This window comes from Anomalospiza imberbis, chromosome 5 (genome assembly GCF_031753505.1).
Source record: "Anomalospiza imberbis isolate Cuckoo-Finch-1a 21T00152 chromosome 5, ASM3175350v1, whole genome shotgun sequence".
In the NCBI taxonomy this organism is placed as follows: Eukaryota; Metazoa; Chordata; class Aves; order Passeriformes; family Viduidae; genus Anomalospiza; species Anomalospiza imberbis.
Genome location: NC_089685.1, coordinates 58,398,858 through 58,421,389, shown reverse-complemented (window position 1 = coordinate 58,421,389; position 22,532 = coordinate 58,398,858). Strand labels below are relative to the sequence as shown.

The 22,532-nt window shown below is 43.5% G+C and overlaps 1 protein-coding gene across 4 annotated transcripts in view; it reads right to left on the bottom strand.

Annotated features, from left to right (window-relative positions):
- Positions 1-22,532, bottom strand: part of ABTB3 (ankyrin repeat and BTB domain containing 3) — a 164,217-nt gene that overhangs the window by 18,930 nt on the left and 122,755 nt on the right. Inside the window, exons 5-12 of one of the 4 annotated variants that reach the window (XM_068191074.1) lie at positions 15,016-15,181; positions 11,596-11,685; positions 8,358-8,459; positions 7,155-7,248; positions 6,907-7,042; positions 6,328-6,351; positions 5,059-5,279; positions 3,461-3,639 (exon numbers count right to left, since the gene is read on the bottom strand). In XM_068191074.1, coding sequence (XP_068047175.1) covers positions 3,461-3,639; positions 5,059-5,279; positions 6,328-6,351; positions 6,907-7,042; positions 7,155-7,248; positions 8,358-8,459; positions 11,596-11,685; positions 15,016-15,181 — 1,012 coding nt within the window. The remainder of the gene's footprint in view (positions 1-3,460; positions 3,640-5,058; positions 5,280-6,327; positions 6,352-6,906; positions 7,043-7,154; positions 7,249-8,357; positions 8,460-11,595; positions 11,686-15,015; positions 15,182-22,532) is intronic. The other 3 variants (XM_068191077.1, XM_068191076.1, XM_068191075.1) reach the window with 3 other exon arrangements.

The following is a 22,532-nucleotide window of genomic DNA, read 5'->3' as shown; positions in this document are numbered from 1 at the left end:
GAGTGCCTTGACCCTGGTCTTTAATTTGGTAATGACCCAAACTCACTGCAGGACAGCAGGAGATGCAGAGGGAGCAACTGCAGATCGATTCTCTGTCCTCACAGCTCTGCCTCAGCAGCATGGAAACACTGCTACTTCCCCACTCCCCATGCAATTCTCAATGGTGCAGCTGATAGAAGACATTTAAAGGTATGAAAGGAAATGAAAGAGCTCCATCCCACGGGAAGCCACCAGGAGCTGGGTATCAAACCTTCATTTGTGCTTTTGGAAGACTTCCTCCAGGGCTTCAGTGCAGCAGTGAACAACCCATGTGCAACCTATACACTGTTCTCCCCCACTGACTTCACAGCTTGAAGAAAGGCAATAAACCCAGGGACTTCAGCTCAGCCAGTTTTGCCTGACTCGCCGATTTTTGTTGCTGTTCTGTGTTACAGCATCAGGACTTCTGCTTTTTTTTTTTTTTTATTATTTCTACCATCAGCATCCCGGCACATAGACAGGAATGGAGTGCCACCCTGCCACCCTACAGGTCACCAGCATTAGTGCTGGCAAAGCTCCCACATAAACCCTCACATCTGTATCCTCTAGAAACAGGCATTTTATAAACCATCTGTAAGACAAAAGGGATTCCTCATATCTGACACTATTCTTGTAGGTATTGGTTACATTTTCTTTACTATTTTCATATCTACAGCATTTGGTCTTTTTTTTTTTTGCATGGCCTGGGAACCTGCAAGAACATTCCATACGACAGTGCAAAGTAGAAGGTGAGGGCAGAAAGTTTGCTTCTTACCCTGAGACCTGCCCTTATGTTTCCATGTGATTTCTGGGGAGCTTCTCTGGCCAAATTACTCCAAACTATGAATTGCTGTCTGGCTTATCCAGGTTATCACAGCCTCTGAGACTGGGACTGTCACTTCATGAGAATCTGAAAATCTGCCTGTTTAATAACCTCAGTTTCCCTGTTGGTAAAGGGAGGATAAGATCTTCTTTCATGTCTCAACTCATTAATATTAGTAAATTGTTCTGAGATTATGGGATAGCTGGAACTATTTATAGGAACGCAAAATGCCATTTCTACTCAGTGCAAGTTGCCATGCAATTAAAATATACCGAGCATCACAATATGTAGCAAATGGGACATCTTGTTTTACATCAGCAAAGAACTGCTAAGTGGCTCTCTGCTTCCTAGTTGCTTATTTTATACTTTTTGCCCTGAAAAACTCATTAAGGAAATGTACTGGGCCAGACTCTGATGTTTAGCAAGAGTCATAATCCCTCTCGAAGTTTCCAGCCCACAGGGAAAAGGATGTCCGTGTGGGCAAATCAAGCTCCTCTCTCCACAGCTCTACAAAATGCAGAGCTTTACAGTTTGCTGTCAACAGAGAGGGATGTGAAACACAGTTATGGTCCTTCTGCACCTCTTAAAGGAGATTTCTATTCTGTGGGTATGCACAAAAATCTCTGCTCCCAGCCCTTCCAGAGAAGGGGAACAGAAGATCCTTTAAATCTCAGCTCTCCTCAGCTGCCTTCTATGGAATGACCAGGGAGAACTTTTATTGGCTCATTCTCTTACAAATGAATTTATGTAGATGCCTTCCAAAGGGCTGCATAGTCTTTTTCCTCATTTCTGTCTGGGAGAGCTTTTTAAGAGGCCATTTGGACAAGACCACCATAATAATTCATAACATTTGCAGACAATTTGTAAACCCTTACAGTGTCCCAGAATGATTAACTATTTTTTCTAAGACTATGAAACACTGTGTGAGCGTGTTTGTGAATATACATGAAGACAGGCAGTTCCCCCAGGCCCAGGGGCAGGCATAAAGATCAGCACAGATTTCTTCTTCATTGTGCAGGGGTTTTTGTGATACTTCAGTTATTTTGCCCCTCCATATTTTAGGTTTCTAAGTGAACCCAAAGCAGAAGGTAGCAGTCTTATTTTTTTCTCAAGTCTTCTACAATAGACCGTGGAACATGTAGATGTACCAAAGATATAATCCTATGCAAATGATTTATTCTAATGATGATTGCTGGCCTTGGCTTCAGCCACCCAGGAGAAAAGCAATTAAAGTCACCCCTCATGCTAGATTACAAAGCCTAAACTTATTCTCTGTTAAGTTTTCAATATGATTACTTTCATATCAACTTTCAAACCAAACAGCACTTTGCTGGTAGTTTCTGGATGAACATACATTAACCCAAGTGAGTACAGAACAAGGAATCTACAAATCCTAGGATTTGGAACAATTTCCTAAAACCTATCTCAAAATATTCTCCATAAATACTCATCCAATACAAACTAATTGCAAAGGCAAGGCTCATGGGAGCAAAAATCAGAACAATGCTGGAACAAATATGCAGGATTTGCTCAGGACTCTAGTCCAAGCCTGCTTCTGCAGCAAGATACAAGAAATAAATCATTGTAGGCCATCATTAGCTATACCAAGTCTGGAATATTTAGTATTGAGTACTTATACTAGAACCTCTCCCCTATTCACATTATTTAGGCTATTGCTAAAAATTATTTGCTCCTTGCTGTTACACATGGAGTTGGGTGATAAAAGTTACTTTCAGTTTAACAATTATTAGGCCATACCAACATATATTCTGGAGCATGAGGAAAAAAAACACAAATCAAATAATTTTGATGCTTTTCATCACTACAATGATTTTCTGGTAACAATAGACAGTGACTGGGCATTCCTTGGAAGTGACTGACTCTCAGGGGGATGGGTAGAGAAGACTATTGGTTATAAGAAGTTTTAAAATCTTCACTAGGTAAGAAATTTCCCTCTCCTTGCAAACCCCATGATCATCCCTTTTGCCACTATACTTGCATACCCAATGGTACCTCCTTGGAAAGGTTTTGTGAGTCTGATTTGCTTGGCTAAAAAATAGTCAGCTGAAAAAATAAATCTGGGGAACCTGCAAGTACAAACATGCACACAGAAAATTTGAAAAAATGATCCTTTTCTTTGCTTGTAGAAACCAGTCTCCTCACAAGCTTTAGAGTCCAAATCCCACATGAAGGGAAGAGAAAGTCATGACAGGCTAAAGAAATCGAAAGTAAACATGAATATTGGCTTTGTTGTACAGTTCTTTAAAACAAGCTGGGTGAAATTACTCTTTGGGTTGGTTTGGTTATCAACATCTCTTGCTACAATGCCATGACCCTTTTGACTTTAATTTCACCACTATGTACCAGCTTTTGTTGTCTCTCCAGCTTCCTGTTAGCACCTGTTATTAGGCTGTTCTAGTGGGAGCAGTGATTAGTCTGTGTGTTTATAAGCCATGCTTCCACAGTGAAAAAACCCAAGATACTTAATACAGATAATAATAATACTGTGCAGTCTAAACAACTTTTGGGAGAGCTGTTCAAAAATAATATTGTGAGCTTTCATGTCGTAAAGGATGGGAATAAGGCTGATTTCCTTTAAAACACACTATTTCATCCTACCTTGCTGGCCTTCAGTATCTCAAACATCAGAGGCAACCCTTGTGTGATGAGCTCCTCGGTGTACTCCTCTTCCTGAATGGACTTGAACTCCTTCAGCAAGCACTGGATGAGGGGCCGCCGGTGCTGCTGGAAGGATGTGCGCAGAGACTCCAGCCACGTGTGCAGCGTCCAGGGAACACCTGCAGGCAGAGGACACAGCTCATTCCCAGCTCCAGGGAAGGACATGCCCTTCTGCTCTTTTACCTTTACTGATATTAAGATTTTAAACAAAAGCTGCCAAATCATTCAAGAAATCAAATTCCCCTTTATCCCTAATTGAGAAGGCTGATGGTTATCAGTACATCCCAGAGCTAATGCACAGCGGCTTTCCTCCAAATGCTAAGAGAAGACTGTGGTCTCTCTGCTCATCTAGCCTTCAGCTTCTCTGCTGAGACTACCAATTTGTGGTAATTGCTGTGGTGTTCTGTGTTGCAAAAGCCTTTTGGAAACTAGATTTACACTACCTCATTTGTTTGAATGAGGCCCTGGAGAGCCATTAAATGGTGAAAAAACCTGATTTTGGTCACTACCTACCTGGATTCAAATTGGTGGTCTTCAGATTAAAACTTGCTTTAAGTGATACCCCATGTCCTCTCCTGATCATTAGTATTTTCCCTAAAGAGCACTGAGTGAGTTAAGCAGATCAGCCCTTTCAAGCAGCTTGTCATGGCAGAACCACTCTCCAGGAAGTTAAAGGGAACTGCACCCATGCACTGAGTGAGAAAGCACATGGAGAGAATGTACCTCTGCAGGCATAAGGCTGGATGTGACCTACTTTCTGCTCTTATAGAACAGAGTAGAAGGAAATAGAAGCCTGGTGCTTGGCAAGTGGAAGTTTTTCCTTCCGTGTCAGAAAATGTTCAATGCCTGCAGAGCACTCCTGCCACTCTCCTCTCATTCATCTCCAGATCTTTGCCTGCACAGCCCACTGCACACTCTGACCTATATCCCATGGCCCCAGGGCTGGAGCATTGCCCCAGGCAGAGGCACACCAGGCACTTGGGTCTCTCTTTTTCTGTGAACAGATGAATAGGGATGGTAAACACACAGTCCAGATCAATTTCCATCTGCGTCACACAAACACCATACCCACAGGCAGAAGCAACTTCACAGAGAGCTGGTATGATGTTCAAGTCCCTCACTGGCAGAGCTGGCATACCAAGGAGTCAGCTCCCTGTTCCTGCCTTTGGAATCTCAGAAAATAAAGCAGTTGTAATGGTGGACTGCTTTAAAGCAGAGTGCAAAAGAGAAGCAGCTGGAAGTGGCCCATGACAGCTGAACACTGCCCCAGAGCCTTACCTACACTCTTACATGCAGCAGTGCACATGGCTCCTGGTGGAAACCACTGTGTCCTGCAGAAAAAAGCCACTGGCCCCTGAACAGGGTGTGCTGTGAGCTAGAATGGGCTAGAAACCTGTCAGATCTGCCACCACCTTCTATTCCGAAAGGGTTGAGGAAGATGTGACAGTGGTCGGTTTAAGCAGCAGCCCGTCAAGAGGGACATGTTTCTCACAGTGGTCCTTCCCTGGCCGAAGCAGAGGAAGGAGCCCAGGACTGACCTATGCTCCGGATGTCGATGGTGACGTCCACGTAGCCGTGCTCGGCGCTGTGGTACATGGCCTCCTTCAGGGCCTTCAGCTTGGCCTTGCTGTTGCGGCTGGCGCAGAGCGGAGCTGCCGCCGAGTCGGGCAAGTCCGTGCCCTCGGCCAGGATCTCCTCCAGGGACAGGATATCGCTCTTCTCCTTCTCCGGCTGAGCGAGCAGCTTGCGGAAAACATTCCTGTCAACCACAGCATGACAGAGAGCGAGAGAGGGGGCAGGAGAGGAGAGGAAAGGGAGAGCAGAGTCAGTGGCCAGGCTTTCACCGCACTGGGCTTACTTGTTGTGATGCATCGAGTTAGGACATCTACCCAAGAAATTACTCCAGCTAATGGCAGAACCAGCTGAGAGCAGACCTAAGGCAAGCACAGCTCCTGCTAGCCCACCTGCACTGTTGGGACACGTCTGCAAGTCACTGCTGTCGTGACACGAACCGCGCAGATGTTGCATGACTGGCGGCATCTTGTGGGAACAAAGACTCGTGAGCTAAATGTGACTCAAGACTTCTTCAGCAGCCAGGGAAGGCCAAGGTGCCTCTGGACAAGCTCTTGGGACTCCCACCATGGCAGCCACCTGAGAAGGGAGCTGCCTGGAGCTACTGAAAGCACCAACACTCAAATCACACTCAAAGCAGTTTGGGAAAGCTAGAGCAGCTAGACATTCAACAGGGCTAGTCAGGGCAGGTTCAAGCACAGCTGGGACTGCTCTACAAAACCACTGATCCAGCTGGGGCATCAAATAACAAAGCCCAAACTCAGAGACTTTGTGCCCTCAGGTTCAAACCAGCACAACCTCATCAACCTCAGTAGTTTCCCTTAGTTTTGCAGGTGTGAGAAGAGAAACCAGGCTGGCTCCCAGCCCACCCTCCTTGTATGCCACTGTGCCCCCTGCTTCCACTTACACTGCAGCATGGTGTGTCCCAAACAAATTTTGGGCAGAGAGGGAAGGAAGAAGGCGTGTGTTTGTGTTATACAGGTAAGAACACAAGAGTTAGAGTCTGTGACATGGGCAGCCAGCAGCCGAGCCACAGAGCGCCCCAGGTTCTCCTCGGGCCTGTGGCTCCCATTCACACTGGGTGACTTCAAGAGCCAAAGTGTCCTGTCTGTGCCAGGGATCCCTCGCAGGCTCCAGATGGACAGAGCTGTTGAACCCGCCCTGACGTGCCGTGAGCGTGGTGTTAGACTGGCAGCTCGTCTCTAAGCAAACACACGGTAGGTACTGTCTCTAACCTGTATCTATGTTCCTCTGGATGGCTACAATCAAAAAAGTAGGAGTGTGAAGATCATGATACTAATTCATTACACTGCAGTCAACTCCTGAGTGTTGCAAGGTCATGCATGCCAGGTGCTCATCTCAGTAGTTCTCTTTTTTTTAAATTTGCAGCATACAAACAACATTAAGACATACAGGACTTTACAGTAAACATAGATGCAGAAAATATATTCAACAAAATTAAGGCTGCAGCAGTAGAGACACAATTCACTCAAACGTGAGAAAAATATCAAGAATTCAGAAGGAATGTTTTTGACATTCCTTTCTGCTGTCACATCAGCTGCCATTTAACAACCACTGCATTGAACACACCACAAGAAGTCCCCTTCCTTTTTTTTTTTTTTAACATCAAAAATCAAAACACAGCTTATACCACCAATTGGTTTAATTCACATGCTTGCAGAAAGTCTTAGATCTCTGCTCAGTTGGTGGCATGTTCAATTGTTCATGCAGAAATTTTACCCATCTGCTCAAACTGGATGCCCAGGCAAAAAAGTAGCACTTGAAGGATGCCATTAGACTTGTTCCTACTCTACCTGTGTCCATGTGCAGCAGCTTGACTGAAAGAGTTCATGTCACCTTGTGGAGTCATGGAAATGCCATTCCTGTACATTGTTCCTATCATGGGGTCAGCTCCTCGCTCCAACAGCAAACTGACCAGTTCAAAATTTCCTGCAAGGCAAGAGATGCATTTTTAGTGCTTTTAAAATCCAGTATTTGCTCAACTAAACCACAGATCCCAGCTGAGGAATTGTTACACTGGGAGGAGAAAGAAAGTCCTTACCAGCAGCTGCTGCCAGCTGTAAAGGAGTTTCAGAGTAATTTTCCTCTCCATGCTCTAAGGAACCTTCTACCTTTGCTCCAGCATCCAGCAATAGCTAGAAAGAAAATTCACCATTTAGAGCAACTGGGGATATCACAGTCTTCAGAGTTCATGAACAGTGACAAATGAGAATCTAATGCTTCTTGTTATCTGCAAACCAGATACAATGGAGATACGTGACATGCAAATTCTGCCCATTGCTTCATAGAGGCAAATTCATTCCTTTTTTCGCTCATTTTACGCTGCCAAACTCCAGAAGCACCAGCGTCCAACTTCAGAGCCAAAAAAGTGTAACCCAGTGTTTTTGAATGGGAAATGGGTTAAGGTCAGTGTTAGGAAGTAATGCACTGGAGATGAAAGAAAGTTAGCCCGACAAGCATCCTTCCTTCATGGTCTTCTAGAAGCCCAGCACCATCCAAAAATGGATCAGATTTCAATTGTCTCCATCTTTTATATGAAGACATGGCCAAAAGCAAGGCAATTCTTAAGAACCAATTGCAGCAATGAGTCCAAAAGCTGTGGTCTCCATCAGGGACACTTCCACGGAAGTAGCAGCAATGCTGAAAACAAAAGTGGCCAAGGAGAGCAGGATGAAGCCTGTGCTCCAGCCCCCTCTTGGCCATTTCTGTCTTAAGGCCTTCAAAGTTTTGGTGCTTGAGTGTGTCACAGACACAGCTGTTTTGAAGAATAAACCTTCTCAACTTTTGAGATGCCAAAGCACAGAACCAGCACATCCCACGTGACACCTGGATGGGGTAAGGAGAGTGAGGGATTCTCCCCCTCTGGAGCAGCACAAGGGCTGCTGTCCACCCCTCTCCCACCAAGGCAGAGGTTTTGTGTTTGCTAGAATATTACAGTGTAAGAAAGTGCAATGAATGAATAAACAAACATATAAAACAAGTGGTCAGGAAGGAGCACAAGGAGTTGTCAGACTTTCATTGGTGCAACTTTGCTTTAAATTTGTCCTGTTTAAGCCTCATATTGGTTAAGGTTTGAACACCACATTCACTTTGTAAGTCTATCATGTATCAGTACACTCTTGAAGAAGCAGAAGTAACCAATATGAGTATGACAAGAGGATGCTGGTTTGAGATGGATGCAATTAGAACTGAAGAGGAGAAAAAAAAAAAAGAATGAGATGCAGGTAGGGAAATACAATAATACCTGAACTACAGGAATATGTCCATGCAACACAGCAAATGTCAGAGCTGTCCAATGGCGGGTCTCAGGGTGGACGGATGGGTATTTATGAGCAGTACTGACAACCTATAAACAAATTAAAGTTATTTTTTTTAAAGAGCTATATGTAACAAAATTCAGCCTGCCTGAAAGCCAGGCATGTGAGGGAGTAAGTGAAACAGAAAACCTGGCAAAGGTGCTTTATAAAATGATTGGCTTCATTTTTTTCCTGCAAAATTTTTCTCAATATTAAAACTGTTCATGCTGATTTGACAGCTTGATTTGAGTTCTTACCAAATGAAGTCTTTTACCAACTACTGTAGCTCCATCTAAACCACTGGCCACCAGATTCTTTTGCACAAGGGCAAAACATCCACAGCTGGTTACAACAGCACACACTGGGGAAGTAAGGATGGATCAGGACACTTACAGCTAAGGACCACTCCCACTGACTTCACCAGGCCATGTACCAACAGCCCCGGGTCTTGGGATTGCTCCAGGCCCAGCCAAATTTCTTTGCACTCAAATCAGTACTTTTGTCACTGCTGTCATGAATGACACATCACAAGCCCTACCCTGGAGTTTGCAGGCATTCTTCCAAGCTCCTCCTCTCTCACCAGAGGGGAAAAAAAAAAGTTTGAAAAGTGATGGGGCAGAGTGTCACTTCAGAAATGTTTAAGAAAATCTCCTTTTTACTGCCTTCTCCTGTCTGAGTTGAGCTAAAAGTGCTGGGTGGTGACAGTTGAAAGAAATGCAAACTATATCCTTAGAAAACAAAATGCTATTCTTCAGGTTGCTCCTTCCATTTTCTATGCCTTATTGCCTGATGCCTCTAATGTAGACATTGGAGAAGATGAATAACCATTTTTTGCTTCAGTTTCCCTGTCTTAAAGATGGGGGTATTAATATTGATGAGGTTCATAGAGCTGGTAGAATCTAATGAACATTTGCAATCCAAGGCTGCCCACTCAGATGGAGTGTGACACTACAATTCAAAATCTTGTTATTGATCTTCAGAGGAGGACTAAAATCAGAGTAAAAGATGCGCCACCTCTGTGTCTCACCAGCCAGCTCTGCTTTCACTACCTTGTCTGAAGTACTTTAATCCATACAGGGGAGCAGGGCCAGTCATTAAATATCCAGTTCCAGCAGCAGCTCACATTTCCAAGCGCCACATGCAGCGTTTTGCTAGATGCAGGCCCTCAGTCCCAAGGACAGGGATGAGGGCAAAGTCTGAATGCCCTGCGCAGATCCCACAGCTTGCCTGATCTGCACCAGCACCTGGCTGTTACCACCCAGATTTGCCAAAAAGAGAGCTCCAAGGGCACCACAAGGAGTGTGCTGGCCTCTCAACAAGAACACAGGGCTCCTTAGGGGCTGAGCTGGGTCAGAAGGAAGAGGATTGAGCAGCTCAAGCCTTGGGGTTTGGGATGTGGAGCAAGAGCAGCAGAGGGGAAGGATGGGCAGGCTCAGTGAATGCATTCAGCTCCTCCTCAAGCATGGTTCCCACCACTGTTCGGGGCAGTTCATGGAAAGCAGCGAAGAAAATTAAGTCACTTAAACTCCTTTGCTCCTTTTTGTTTTGTTGTTTTTTCTTGGGGTTTTTGTTTGGGACTTTTTTTTTTTTTTCCCCAAGTCAGAGTTCTCTCCAGCACAGTGTTTGCAAAAGACCTGTGCCTGGATAAGCTTTTAAGGATGAGACTGGCTGAGCAGCTACAGGTCCCACTGAGTACAGAGCAAACTGCAGCTTCTCAGCACATCTGGAAATGAGTCCATTTTCACTAAGGGTGGGCAATCAAAAAGGGAGGTGCCCAGCATTTGAGGCTACTTTTGGAAACATATTTGCAAAGTGAAAGGGAGAAAATTATGCAGCACCTGACAGAGTATTTATTTTTGTTCATGGTTGATTTGCCTTTTTTTTGCCGTAATTGCCCAATTTGCACAGTTGGTTGTGGTGTGTACAAATCATAGTATAATTGCACACCATAATTATTCACAGTTCTTGTCCAAAAGTGTTTTCATTTGATTTTAGAGCAAACAGTCTACAGCAGTGAACTGGGGAGGTTCACATTCCTCACTGGAGCTGTTCTCTCATATGTCAGCAGTTTCAGGAAGACAAAATGTTTAAATTTGCATTTGATTCAAGCCTGGAAGATTACTGGAGCAATCGGGAGGACTGCTCTTAATGAAAATTTGTCCTAGGAACCAACTAATGCAACCTCACATCTGAGCCACAAGGCAGGGCTAAGGAAGAGATCAGCCTCCCTGCCCATCCAGTCTTTGGTCTGACTAGGGGTTCAATTGTTCAGTTACTGCCAGCTTTGAGGGTGCTGTGCTTGACTCTGGGGAACTGAAATCACCAGCTGATTCCATGCCATGATAGTAACACTGTCAGTCTCCTACTGGTGACATCCATTTCTACTTTTTAAACTGGACTTTTTAAAAGTGCGAAACATCTGTCTGAAGCAGTGACTCCAATTTATCAGCTCGTTCGAGTCCAAACAGAACAGATGGAACACAGATAAGTGAAGCAGACAGCTTAATTTACTCATGATCTCAACAAATTGAAACTGGAATCATTAACAAATAACTCTTCATGAATTTTCAAATGGCCCTTTAAAAATGTACATACTTGCATTGCACTGAGCTGAAAAACCTGTTTGGTGGACAGATTGTCCGAGTTTGTGATATGCATTCATCAATGAGACATTTATATTCCGGAAGCTTCAAGCTCCTCATCCAACAGTTTTTAGCACAAGGCACTTTGTAAAACAAAACAATGAAACCTATATGGCTCTTGTGTGCTGGGGGTGCTTACTTGGAACATCCATATGCATAGAAATGCTGAGCTTTGGCAAGTTACCAGATGGGTGTTTCTTTCACCTTCTTCATTTAAAGTCAGCTGAGATAAAGTGAGTCCTTCTAGTAGCATTAGAGCTGTGCTCAGGGCTAGTGCCAATTAATGCCTGTATTCATTTGCAGCGTGCAAACACAACTAAATCACTGTTACCTGTGGGTTAAGTCCAATGACTGGACCCCTTCTGTGCAGTGAATCCCTAATGCCATTTGATTTCACTGTGCATTTCAAGTGGTCCCAATCCCGGATAAAACAGATTTGTTTTCTTTTTCATTCTTGAGATTTTCACTCTGCTACAGTTTCAGGGGGTAGTTCAGGATGTAAACAAACAACAGAAAAAAGATACAACCAACAAAAAGTCCTCACCTCAGCATTCAGATCTGCTCCAGCATCTAGCAGCATCTGCACCATAGCCTCATCACCCCTGACACAAGCATACATCAGTGGAGTCATGCCCTAGTCATTTTTTGGAGTTAAAAAACAAAGGAATTGACAAATTTAACACAGAACTCTCTTTGATTTTTAAAAGCAATTATTTAAGTATATATCATCAAGACTAACAGCATGTATTTAATGAAAGCCATTACTTCTGTTACAAACATGCCCCTCAGAGTAGCAAAAGTCAAACATTTTTGTATAAATCCCCATTTTTATTGTCACTTGTGCTTACTGCTTGTATTTTTCATGTTGTCTTCAGCATGGTGAGTGAAACTAGGCTTGCCAGCCTCACCTCGAGCGTATACTAAACTGAGCACTTTTGTCTTGGGGCCCCAGCAGAAACACATTTTCACCAAAGCAACCACTGGTATTTTAGAAAGACAAGAATTCTATTCAGTTTCCTATGATCAGAGTGTCTTAAAATCTAACTTTTCAATTACTGAAAGAGCCTTTAAAACATCTCAAGCTCCTTTTAAGATCAGTCAGATTTGAGCACAGCTTTTTCAACATGGATACTGTAAGGGGCTGGAAATGTCAAGGCTTTGTATAGCACTCCCTAGCAAACATGGACTTAATTCTAAATGAAATGCCAGACAGCTTTGTTGCAAGTTGCTGGCTCTAGGAAAACATGGCCCTGCTTGGAGAAAAAGTAGATTAAGTAACCCTTCACTACAGAATCACCACAATGCAATTTGTATTAATCTGAAATACCTGCTATGCCTGATCACCATTTCCCTTAAGGGAAGTACTGCTGTGGCTGCGGTAATGAGTCCAGATGAAACCATGAACAAAATTATTAAACCTACTGCAAATTATAACAGCAAAAGCTTCTTATTAAATACAGTGAGGGGTGTTGACCAACAGCCACCAGTTGCTTTGCAGTAAATCTCCTGAAGCAAGCAGCTACCTCTGATGCATGTTTACAGCCTGCCTCAAGGTCCCCCAGTAAATCTGCTGTCAGACCACAGTCCATTTGCTCTTTAACCCAAATGCTGCTGTGAAGGGAAACTGGAGGTACCTGTCCTGGCCAGATACAGAGCTGTGGCACTGCTCTTCCTAGCAAAAGCCCAGCACCACTGTTTTTGCTGAACTACCCCGTTTTCTTGTTTGTAAGAAGGGCTAAAGGTAGTGGGTCCTTATGTATGGAAAGGCTGCTCCTGTAGAGACAATATAAATTAATGTTCATCTCTGCAAGGTCCTTAGATCCTCCCTGAAAGACACTGAGCATTTCACAGGATCCAATCTGCAGTGTACTCATGGAATAAGCACGTGGGGCCTCATGCCATTGTTGAGAAAAAATAAGTTCACCCTAGGCAAGGAGAGTTCTTGTGTGACTTGAAGCTATTTGCAAAGAGAATTTGAAAGGATTTCAGCCGCAGCCAGTGGCAAAACATTTCCTCTGGCAGTCAGTAAACAGTACGGGAACAAACGGGACCACAAGAATTACAAAATAATTGTGCTTGGGCCTTGAAACATGAGGATGGGGTAGCAGCTTAAAATTAAATACATGTTCCTTCAGCTATTTTTTCAGTTTCTCTAAGTGGCATCACTGGATAATTAAGTCAAGTGTTCATTGAGCACAAGGGGTCTAATCAGATCTGCAGAAAAGAATCTGAAAACCCGGTGCTGGGGCTCCTCCTGCAAGACACAGCACGTGGGCAGCCACAGTGAGGAGTCCTGCGGCAACATCCGGAGCAAAAGCGCAGCCTGGGAACCATGCAAGATGTCCTGACCCTGCTGCAGCAGAACGAGGACTTAACCCTGGCTAAAGGGAGCCCAGAATGTCATGCTGCAGTGTCAGGGGTTTAAAGAGTTAATGAGGATTTTAACCTTCCCTTCACTGCTGTCCCTATTGCTTTTGCCTCTGCCAGTCCCCCCAGGCTTGCCCTGCAGCTCAGCCTTGTGCTGCAGCACCACTCATGCCCTCTCTGCACGTGGCAGGAATGGATTTTTAATGAGCCCATCATTAGTGTTCGAAGCACACACAGGAACACAGTAACAATGTATACAATCAACACGAAGGGCATTTGGCTTTTGGCAAAATATGAAATTACTGTCTTTCTTTCAGCTTTGTATGACTTAGGGCTCTGTCCTGCAAGATGTGGGACATTTGATCCAGAGAAACATTTAAACACAGGCTTAACTTTCACTCAAATAGGATGTAAAAGCATGTGTTCAGAGTTAAGCATATGATTAGGCACTTTGATGAATCAAGCCAGAGTGGTCCCAGTTTTCATCCTGGAGGACAGAGGAAATATGCTGTGAGAAGTTTCCAGGTTCAGACTAACTTAAAATAACAATAATTTTAGAAACTATGAACCTTGGAATGAGCAGTCCGATACTATTTTTTTTTATTTTCAGGAAGTATTGCCCTCTCCTAAAGCTTTTCTCAGATGAATCCACAATACTGACTCAGACTGAAGCTACTGAACAGCAACATAATTCACATTCCTGGAACAGCTTTCATCTCAGAAGACCTAAACCCATGAACAGTCCAGCTCTTGTCCCACATGACCACCTGAGAGGTGGCAGCCACCTGGCTCCTGTCAAAAATGATGCCACAGCTCTGGGAACACACAGCGACAAACTTTCATCAGGGGCACCAGGAGGGTCAGGGGACTCTATTTCAAAAGGAAAGGTTAGTATTCATAGCCATCATTTCCCTCTGGGAAGGGGGAACCACCTCAGTGAGCATCACAGTCCAGCAGACAGCTGCTAGTAGGTAGCTGCAGAGGGCAGCTTTATCCCCAGGAACAACCACCAGCCTCACCCGGTGCAACTCCAAGGAAATTTAGGCTCTTCAGCTGGTGGATGTTGGCTACAATGACCAGTGGAGGGGTAACTGCAGAGATACTTTCACATCTGCGAGATCCATTCGAACTGGACCGAAATCCATTAAAGAGCACCAGCAATTAACCATTTACTGACAGGCTGGGTGGTGCACATGAAGTGGTGACAGATCCCAGAGCTGTGTGCAGTGCAAGGCTGCTCACCTCACAAAGCCCTGTTTCACAGCACTGTGCACAGCACTGAAGCAGTTTTAAGTATTTAGCTCAACACTAAGCTCTCCTGAGATCTTCCTCTGCCTTCACTCGATGCAGTTCACTGTTAAAAAGATTTCAGGGGATGCAGTCGCCCTCATGCTGAGTTACCTCAGTACTGGCAAACCAATACAACTCAAAATGACCTCACTTCATGTGGACGTTCACCCGGCAGTGCTTTGACTCAGCGAAGGGGAAGCATTAAGGTCCTGTCTATGTAGAGCTGAAAGCTGGGGCTCATTTCCTGTGACAAGCAGACAAAACTCTCCCATTCCACAGCTGTTTCTGTAAATGTCTATCCCATTACCTGCTCGCTCATGCTGTTGATCCCATCCGGCCCCAGCAAGGATATGGCCTGCTTAACCAGATCCGTCCGGCCGCAGTTGAGCATCCGGAAACCCAGGTCTTGCTTGAACTTGGCCTCGGTGGCAACTGCATCCAGCTTCCGAGAGGCACAGAAACAGTCGTCGATCCTGCGGGGTGAGAAACCAACTCCCTCAGAGGACAGCCAGAGGACAGACCTCCCCAAGAAAATAATACTGTGCCCTGGTTTTGAAGGATTTAGGTCATGCACGCATCCATTCTCCTTTGACCTGCATGTGCAAGGGAAATGCTGAATGGGAAATGATGATGCAAGCTAATGGGTGACTGCCCTTGGTTTATGTTTCATGGGACAAGTTATAAATTTCAATAGAAACTGGAGGAAAATAGCACAGCTTTCATTTGATTTTGTTTCCCTGTTTAAGCAATGCACAATACATTCTCACCACAACTTTTGTCTCTGCATGGCAAGGTTATCCAGTTCCCCTGATCTCTGAAAACTTTCAATGACTTCAGTAAGCTTTGAACTTACATCAAATGGATGTATAATCGTTGACAAGACACCAAAGAGAAAATAATGTCACTCCAAACACCTTCAAGGATCTTACCAGAATAGTCCCACTAACAGGGAAGCTTTTTTGGAGCACAAAGTGCAAGTCACAAAATCACAGGCTGGCTGAGGTTGAGCGGAACCTCCGGAGGGCACCTCGTCCAAGCAGGGCCACATGTACATAAGACCACTATGCAACTGAGGAGCAGGCAATCTCACCAGGTAGTCATGGCAAAACACCACAAATCCTTGCTGGCTGTGTCTAACAGATGAGATGTCATTCTTTTAAGGTCTATTCAAAAGATCTTCAAACTATGAACTGTTATTCATGTCAAATGAAAGAAGGGCTAGGAGTTATGACTCTACAGCTCCAGAGAGAGCCAGGCAATTCAAATCTAATGTTTATCCAAGTTGGTTTCATCTTGCTAAAACACAGATTTGCTTTTCTTTCATGCTGAGGAGTGTCTGGGGCATAGGGTGGAGTCCAAATCCACAGTGCTTTTGGTGTGAACTTGGATAAAAGAACTGTTTGGAAAAACACCACTTTACATCTGCAAAAATGCTAGGTCAGAAAATGAGGGGCTACTTTTGAAGGAAAAACAAAATAGAGATGAAAAGTGAAAAAGTCAAGCATACATCAAATATTTGTTTTTCTATTTCATATGTAAAAAACCCCAGCAAATCAAAAGAAAAATAGAAACCGCACATCACTATCATTTATATTTCTTCTTCAAAGTGCTTTATCAGACCTTTATAAAATATATAACAGTGCTTAATATTTAACAGCGCTATGCACAAATATGCTTATATAGAAGCAGTGGCATGTAGCAATAACTGTTGCTCTTCCTCTTTCAACAGAGGAAGGAAAGTGAAATGCAAAATACAAAGTGTTTTGATCAAAGCTTCTACAGGTTGAAACCCGCATCTGATCTCAGACTTGCTCTCTGCTGTGCTGGGCCACATCCAGTCTGGAGGACACCAGATGTTTTGTTGATGTTCATTCTACTGCTCAGTTTGGGTTTTGACTGATAAAAAAGTTCATGTCCTAAGAATGCAAAAAAACCGTATGCTTGGAGTATCACCACTCAGGGGATGACGTTCTATCACCACAGGATGCTGCAAGATTAATGCACAACAGTCAGTCACAACAAACACACTGCAACAGCAATAACAGATTCTGCACCAGCAACGTGCCCACAGCAGAGAGGGAGAAAGCAACACACAGCAAGGCTGGGTTTTCTGCAGTAGTTTCTGACTGAGTTTAAGTAAAAAGCAAAACCAGCACAGACATATGCAGGGCTGAGCTCACTGACACTGAGATCCATGGGAGCAATTGAGGCTAAATGCATTCACACCACATGGCACATTTCTGACACAAGAGCTGCAGCAACATTTGGTGCTTGTTACCCCCATAGCATGAGATACTGGAGATCATCTGTGCTCTCCTTTATGGCATGGCAAAGATAAAGCATGCTCAGAAATTAGGTGGTGGGGGTTTTGGTGCATGGAGGAGAGACCTCCCATCTGCAGATGGCATTCCCAAATGATTTTGGGCTGGAAATGAGGTGGTTCCTCAGCAAAGTGCCGCTATGGAAAGATCTAGACATCCTCTGCAGAGGTGTCTGCTGCTATGAATCACTGCCTGTGTTAGTTCATTGCTTCATTGTTTGTACTGAGGTATGTAACATATACTGAATAAAATGGGTCAGACTCTGACAGAGCTCCACTGATGTCAGCCCAGCTGCATGAAAATGACAGTTGATCATCTCCTCTTCAAAAAAAAGCCAAACTTTGACTTGGGTTGCACACCCATAGAAAGGAGAAAAAAAGAACAAGGACCTATCTCACCTAGCCTGTATGGACTCTCCAGATCTCTACTCTGACATGGGTTCAAAAATCATCAGGAACTCCTCCATGAACTGGCTCTGGTCTCCTGAAAGTGCATCAGTTCACCTGCTTACTATAGTCAAGGAAGGAGAGCCATAAATTCCTATTGCTATTTAGTATCAGCAAATCAATTCTCCTCAAGCAGCTGGGGGGATGTGTCTTGGTCCAAGGGCTACAGGGTGCTACAGCTGTAAAAACAGTGCAATAACGAGGATGCAGAGGAGTGCCTGCACAGCAGGTAGGACACCAGCGCTGACAAAGTCTGAGCTAGACCAAGTTCCACAAAACAAGAAACCACAACTTAGTACCACTGCCAGTGGCCCACTGCCTTTTTTATGCCCCAACCAGGACCACTGTGAGTATTACCATATGTTGACTAATAAACTGGATAGTGATCAAACTGGTGAGTTTATTAGAACAGGAGCATGACACAAAGGAAAGGAGAAGAGCATGAGGAGAGAAAACAACATCTCGAAAAGCCAGAGAGATGAATGAGTTAAGGAAAAAGAGATTTAGCACGTACTGATAAAAAGCAGTGAAGAGACATCAAAAAATGATCAGGAACTACAAGTACAAATAGAGAAGCACAGCACCACTTTTAACACTGGAGAAGGCCATCTGGGAGGATTGCACAGCAGACAGACCGAGCTGTCGCATTTCAAAATGAAAACTGGAAAATTAAAAAAAAAAACCCCAAACCCATCAAAAATCAAACTTCAGCCAACACAGCACTGAATTTTCTCCCAAGTTCTCTTTCTTAGCATTCACTGCATAATACTGATTCCAAAAAGAAGCAGAGGGAGCCTGCTCCATCTTACACTGTGTAAGGGGACACTGCTCCATCATGGACACCATCCAGAATCCCAAACATTAAAGAATGCAAGATAAAAAAAGAGGACTCAAATATACTCCCAGGCTTGACTCACTCGAGACTCTTTCACTTTGGACTGAAACAAACATACTGACAAGCTCTGAAGAGGTGGGAAAGGGATGGGAAAAAGCTTGAAATACAAGGCTGACAGGGAACAAGTCAGTTAAATATACAGGGTCACTTTTTAGAGTTGTGAAACTGTGCCTGCTCAGCAAGGGAAAGGAGCATACGTGCACGCAGAGCTGGAGCCCTCCCCAGCTGCACTGTCAGCTTTTGCCAAAAAGTCTTTGTGATCTTTCCAAGTGCACAGGAGGCCGACACCAGCCCAGGAGCAGGATGTCCCCTCCAAGGCTACCCTGGTTTGTTGCCAGAGTCTGCCAGCCATCAGCATTCACACAGGTCATCCTTTCCCCAAGACCTCACCCTGCAGAAAATGTGCATTTTTCATCAAAGGGGCTGGGAAGGCTGATGGGAGGAACAGAAGATCATGGAGGTCCAATGCTCTTCTGCTCCTCTTCTACCTAGGGACAGTCTCAGGATGGCAAGACATCACCACACCAGATGCTGGCTGGGTCTGGCAAACTTTGAGGTCTCACAGAGATGATACAGTGACAAAGGTAGGACTGGCCAACATCCTCTGAGACTGATAACCCCTCTCTAAAGACAGTCCATTCTGAACTTCCATATTTAGCAACCTGTGGGGCTGGGCAGGCTGCTTGGCACCACCATCACCACTGCATAATGCTCCCATTCCCAGAATGGAGAAATAATATGTTTGAATTAATAATACACACTTATCATAGGCCTTGTGCTCAACACCCCTCCAATTTAGGGGTTCATTCAATCACAGAGCCTGTCAACTCCCTCCCTTCCCTAGTTTGAAGCAAGCCAACAATTGCCTTTAAAAAGAGAAGGAAAATTAGAAACAAATGAAGTAATTTCAATTTTACATTTGCAGTAAAATTGTGACCACACTTTTTAACTCACAATGCAATACAATTTTCTCCAAGTCCTCTTTTAATTCCTGACTGATACTGCCTCTACAGCTGTTATATTCAAGATCATTACAGCATTGCCACTGCACATAATTAAATGGACTGGGGCTTTATATGGGGAGTGCCATGGTAACATTAATTATTTGCAAATGGTCACTGTCAAACACTGCATGGTGACCATGGCACTCCATCATATTCTGAAGTACTCAAACCTCTGAAAGGAGTCAAAGATAATCTTCTTCATTTGTAATGGGTCCTAGCCGTAAAGAAATTATTTTTCTTTTCCCAAACTCACATTACAAAAACATAACACAGCACTTCTACAGCAGTGCTTTAAACACAAGGGATGTTGGGTTTTTTTCATTTTCACTCGACTGGCTAAGAGAGAGTCTGTGCAGATCTTTAATAAGTTACTCATGGGTTGAATACATTTGGGAAAATGGATGATTCAAAGGCAAAGTGTTTCCATCGTAACTGGTAGACGCAGCTGATTCAAAAGAAATGGAGTGCAGCGCGTGACGAGCAGCAGGACAAACGTTCCCCACGGCTCAAATGAACAGATCACTGCACTGATAGCCAAGCATCTGAACCTTGTTTGTTCACCTGGGACTCCATGACCAGCCCTTTCAACTGAAAAAATGATAATCTGTTAATAAGGTCCATCTTTTAAGCTTTGTAGAATCTATCCACTTTGTCCTAAATATGAATGAGGTCTTGAGTCAGAAATTATAGTTCAGCTGGTTGGGAGCCTGGAAGGAGTTGTCTTTTAGGCAGCAATATGCATGCATTTGCAATGCTGAATTTCTTGGGGTCATGGATCACCATTTTGATCTGGCCTGCACAGCCCATAGCACAAAAGGGTCTTGTTCCTTGCCTGGGGCTCTTCAGTGAGACTACAGACACAAACAGCAAGAGTGGGAGAAGCAGACAATTTCATTTAAATTTGTGAGCACTCTTTTTTCCAACGTGGTGCTTTACAAAGGAGTATAATGCTGATATTAATAGAACTGCAATATAAATACTATACTGAGACAATTATTTGCATTTTCAGTTTTGGAGAAAGGAAAATGTAGGCACAAACATGTTGATCAAAGTGATGAAGAGCACTACTTTATATTGCAGAAATAGAGTATCTCCATTTACTTTAGTCATGAGCTAAATTAAGACAAGAAAAAAATACTCCAAATGTTTATTATCCAACCTCCTATTCTTGCCAAAGGTCTGAGAATAAACTGGTTACAAATACTGGAAAATACAAGAAAAAAGTGATGTGACTATCAAATCAAGACCCAAATCTGTATTTCAAAACACTCTTAATACTCCAGTTCTGTGTATATAGGTCAGGAGCCATGTTCAAAATTAAATCTGAGCTCAGATTTTGAACAAGGTCACAGTGCCATAGGAAAGTTTCGGTACAGACTCATCTTTCATATAAATAGATAGCACAAGTCTTCACTAATCAGTGGGAAACGGTGTGTTATCTGTATCCTGACTATTGTACTCAGGAATATAATACAGGGACATGTAATATATTCAGGAATCCGATAAAAGGGACAGAGCATATGAGACAGCAATAATGATATTGCTTGCAATGGGAAAAAGAAGGCTGGATCCTAAAGCCCCTAAAAATGCAACTGTATTCCCTTCTAAAAGTGAAGGAGAACATGAGGCCAAGGTCCTTCTCTATAATAATTTTTTTATTACTGCTGTCTTCAAGCAGACATTTGGCAGGACAGGTTGAGATTCACCTCAGAAACCCATGCTCTAACTCTAAGTAATAAAATCTCCTTCATCTGCTGGCACCATCTGTCCCAAGGGACTGCTGGATTTTGTCAAGTAGCTTGTTTGCTACTGCTCACACTTTTGTATCTAATTACAGCAATAGCCATGGTTGGTGTTAAAAGATTAGTGAAAATTTGTGGGATAAACAAGGACATTCAAGAAGCTAGGCAAACACCAACCATTCCTACTTGAAGGTGGCTGTATCTAATTAAATAGCAGAATTTCTTGGTAATTTTATACTCTCTCTCTTTTTCCAGAAACTCAGCCCCTTTACTCAACAGATTTTAAGAGAGAAGGAAGAGCAGTGGAAATATTTTTTTTCTGTTTTCTAATCTCTATTTATTAAAGTCAATTTATATTTCCATGCTTTAGTACAAGCACAAGATTTCAATAAATAAAACATTAAAAGCAACTCTTCTGCTTTCACTTTGAAGTTAGAACTGAACACATGATATAGTAGTAGGATGACACAGCAAATGGTATAGACTGCTCTGAAACAACAAAATAACAAATCTTCCCTTTACATCACTGTATTTTCCCCTTTCCATAGTTTTAAGAAAGCTCTCTTGAATGAGCCAAATAATATTTACTTTTGAGAGTGATAATCCAATTTTCCTAGAGAGCCTTCATTAAGAGGAATGGTCCCAGACAGAAAAACAGAATTAGGTATTCCCAGGACAAGGCTAATTGGAAATCAGGACTGATTTTCAATTAAAGACAGATTTTCCAAGGCACTCAGACCCTGCATTTGCCCAGAGATCTTTCTGGACCACAGCTGCAAATGCAACTCAGAGTGCTGGGTGAACCTGCGAAGGGCAGCAGCTGAGGGAGCACATGGGGGAGCTTAATAAACCCGGTCCTGTGCTCCAGGAAGGCTTGGGTACCTCTACACCTTCAACCTGAGCTTAGCACAACTTGCTAATACTCACATACTTCTGTGTCCATGCTGATCTTTAAATAGTGTATTTTTCCTTGCAAAGTGTTTACTCCTGATGTATTTCTGGAGAAGAGCCACAGATTCCCTCAGCACACACTTTGCTCAGCTGAATGAGCCCCTTTCTTCATGTTTGTCTCCATGAGAACATTCTGTTAGAAAACCAAATCACCCCAGCCCATTTCTTTCTACCTGGTCCAAAGGGAATATTTTTTTGACCAGGACACAGGATTTGTGCTTCCACATCACTTCCTACCACTTTCACATGGCACCAATACTTTTCTGTTTCTACTGGAAATACCTCTCCCAATGAGGACTCAAATGCATTTGCTTTTTTCATGGCTGAGGAAAAATCCACTTTTGTGGTTTACAATCATTCTGAGATTAAATACTCTCTGCAGCCTTTACCACCACCCTTCCAAAACTCTGCTCTCAACATAGTATATATTAAGATGCACATATAGTATATTTGTTACATACACAC